The following is a 2,976-nucleotide window of genomic DNA, read 5'->3' as shown; positions in this document are numbered from 1 at the left end:
CTACCTCAGAGTAAGTATCCTTGAGCCTCTCCCCAAATCCCTGCCAACTTTGTCTTTCTCCCCTTGCTCTGGACCTCTTCTGAGAGTCTTTGTGCCCCTCTCTACTCAAGTTATTCAGTCTGTTTTCCTCTCAGCCCCAAGAGCTCCCTCTCCCTCTGTTATTCTCATCTCCTCCCAGTTGGGTGCCGCCCCCTGCTAAGACATCCCTCCCCCCAGGAAGCCCCTCCATTTCTGGCCCTCCCCACTTCTTCCTAAGCAGTAACCTCCCCTTTGCCCTCCCCCCACAGCCCATCTCTAGTTCCTTCTCCTCCCTCCTTCCTAGACAAGGCCAGCTAAGTCCTATTCCATTTTTAGATGACTGACTATGATGCTAGCTGAACTTTATTCACAGCCTGAATTTACAGCTGTCCCTTCCTTTCATGCCCATCCACCAAACACGCCCAGTCTCTTCAACATGATAAAGTCCTTCCACACGGCATGTCATGTCCACACACATTTGTATTTTTTAGAACAAATCAACATTATGCTGGCAACGGTGCTGGCAAAGGGAGTCTAAAGCTTTCTATACATTAAAAGGTACATTTTTTCTGCCTCCAAATCAAACATTTGCCTCCACAAATGTGGCAAATTGTACCCTAAGAGCACCTTTTCACCAAATCATAGACATAGATATGGAAATCATCATCAAACTTAATAAAATACACAGAAGGTTTGGCTTTGACTTGGTGAATAACCTTGCCTGTCCGTTTGGAGCCATCTTCTTTGGTATATTCCACATGTTTGCCTATCAGGCCATCTATAACTCCTTCTGGCTCCTTCTCCACTGAAGGAGGCTCATTGGGCTCTGGCATGATACGGAGGTCTCCTTCCTTATAGTCATCCAGAAGCTGGTACATGTACAGCACAGGATCTTTCTCATAGGTAATATAAAACCACGATTTCATGATTGGTGCTTGGGCTAACACCATCCCTCTCCACTCATCCTTAGAACCATGCTCGCCCTCAAACATATGCTCCACAGCTTTGCCAATGATGGTGTTGGCAAGGCGCGCATCTCTGACTCGAGACAATGGCACCTTATCAGGAAGGATTTTAAGTTTTAAAATCCTTTCATCTGTGTGAAGCTCCAGTCCATAGACACAGTCAATCCCATCATATTTCACCAGATAGAGAGAGGGGTTTATAGGCACCTGATCCAGAACGGTCCCTTTCCACTGGGTGACGGGCTCGTCGCCTTCCTTCCATCCGTGGGAAATCCTGCAGCCCACGATGTTCCTGGGGGGCTGGGACGAAGGTCTGCCCCTCTGCTTCTTTTGAGATGTTTTTTTCTTCTTCACATTTGCAGATCCGGTGTGGTGACTGACTGCGTCCCCGGTTTCTGGCTCTGCAGGTACCTTTTTGTGAGAGGTCTTCATACCTGCAGGGGGAGGAAAGAGGCTAGAAGAAAACATTTAGTATATTATAGCATGAATTAATTTATCACAAAGTCGCTGGGCACCAGGTACATTGCTGCCCAAATTATTCAGATACGTCCAGCAAGAATACTGGTTATCGCCCTGGCTGGTTTGGCTTAGTTGATAAGGCATCGTATTGAGGACTGAAGGGTCCTGCGTTGGATTCAGGTCACGGGCACATGCCTGGGTTGTGGGCTGGATGGGGGTGAGGGGCGTGCAGGAGGCAGCCGATCAATGATTCTCTCTCATCATTGATATTTCTCTCTCTCTCTCTCCCTCTCCCTTCCTTTCCAAATTAATAAAGAAATATTTTTTTTAAAAAGAATGCTGGTTATCGCCGAAACCGGTTTGGCTCAGTGGATAGAGCGTCGGCCTGCAGACTGAGGGGGCCCAGGTTCGATTCCGGTCAAGGGCATGTACCTGGGGTGCGGGCACATCCCCAGTGGGAGATGTGCAGGAGGCAGCTGATCGATGTTTCTCTCTCATCGATGTTTCTAACTCTCTATCTCTCTCCCTTCCTCTCTGTAAAAAGTCAATAAAATATATTTAAAAAAAAAAAAGAATGCTGGTTATCAAGATAGTATTGGGTGCTTGGCTGCATGCCCGCCCTCCAGGCTCCTAGTTTTAGAGAGGTGGTGGTTGTTTTGACTGAAGACCCAACAACCGGGATCAGGTTCCTCTGCATAATGCCTATCCCTCTGTTGTTAACCTAGAGTCCTTACAGCACACACAAATATTCACCATTTCTTAGACACCCCACCCCATCCCCCACCCCATCTCTTCATTTCCACTATTGTAGTGCACATGTCCTTTGCCCATCGCAGTCTACACTTCATCCCTCTTTTTTAAAATATATTTCTTTATTGATTTTATTGATTTCAGAGAGGAAGGGAGAATGAGAGAGAGATAGAAATATCAATGATGAGAATCACTGATCGGCTGCCTCCTGCACACCCCCTACTGGGGATCGAGCCCGCAACCCAGGCATGTGCCCTTGGCTGGAATTGAACCTGGGACTCTTCAGTCCGCAGGCTAAGGCTGTATCCACTAAGCCAAGCCGGCTAGGACACGCTTCATCCCTCTTAATTCCCATAATGATGCCTTCTGCCTGCTGTTCATGTCTCTCTCCTTCACCTCCTTCCTATGCATTCCCACTTTCCCGCTGGGTGCTCACAACAAACTCATTTCCTTGGCTAGCCACCTTTGTACACTAACCAGGTGTTTTTCCACTCCCTCCTCCCTCCTCCCACCTCCAGGCTCCAAGTCACTTCTCTCGGTCTCCTGTCCCGTCCTGGCACCGACCCCAATTGTCTTGCCTGAAGCACACCAACCCCCATCCTCCAGTTCTCTAGTCCAGTGCCCACCTCCCCGCGCCCGGGGATGGCGGGCTTCACGTGCCCAAATAGAGGACACCTGGCTGCTGCCTTCACTGTGAACCTGTGAGGAAAGTGGATCAGCAGGCGCCGAGCCGCGAGCTTGTAGGAGCCGGTGGGGGAGGATCCGCGGACGAGGAGCGCGTCTA

The 2,976-nt window shown here is 49.2% G+C and overlaps 1 protein-coding gene across 3 annotated transcripts; it reads right to left on the bottom strand.

Moving 5' to 3' along the window:
• Positions 1-349: 349 nt before the first annotated feature.
• On the bottom strand, positions 350-2,970 carry LOC102261954 (spindlin-2). 3 transcript variants are annotated; one of them, XM_014532386.1, is made up of 2 exons: positions 2,819-2,970; positions 350-1,437 (listed from the first exon to the last, which is right to left on the bottom strand). In XM_014532386.1, the coding sequence occupies exon 2, from the start codon at positions 1,413-1,415 to the stop codon at positions 636-638; it is 780 nt and encodes a 259-aa protein (XP_014387872.1). In that variant the 5' UTR covers positions 1,416-1,437; positions 2,819-2,970; the 3' UTR covers positions 350-635. The 3 variants fall into 3 exon arrangements, with proteins under 3 accessions (XP_014387872.1, XP_005885093.1, XP_014387873.1); XM_005885031.2 differs by having other exon boundaries at positions 2,868-2,970; XM_014532387.1 differs by having other exon boundaries at positions 2,892-2,970.
• Between the last annotated feature and the right edge of the window lie 6 nt (positions 2,971-2,976).

Source organism: Myotis brandtii, unplaced genomic scaffold (genome assembly GCF_000412655.1).
Source record: "Myotis brandtii unplaced genomic scaffold, ASM41265v1 scaffold889, whole genome shotgun sequence".
Classification (NCBI taxonomy): Eukaryota; Metazoa; Chordata; class Mammalia; order Chiroptera; family Vespertilionidae; genus Myotis; species Myotis brandtii.
Note: the sequence above shows the minus strand (reverse complement) of the source record. Positions and strands in the feature narration are given on the sequence as shown.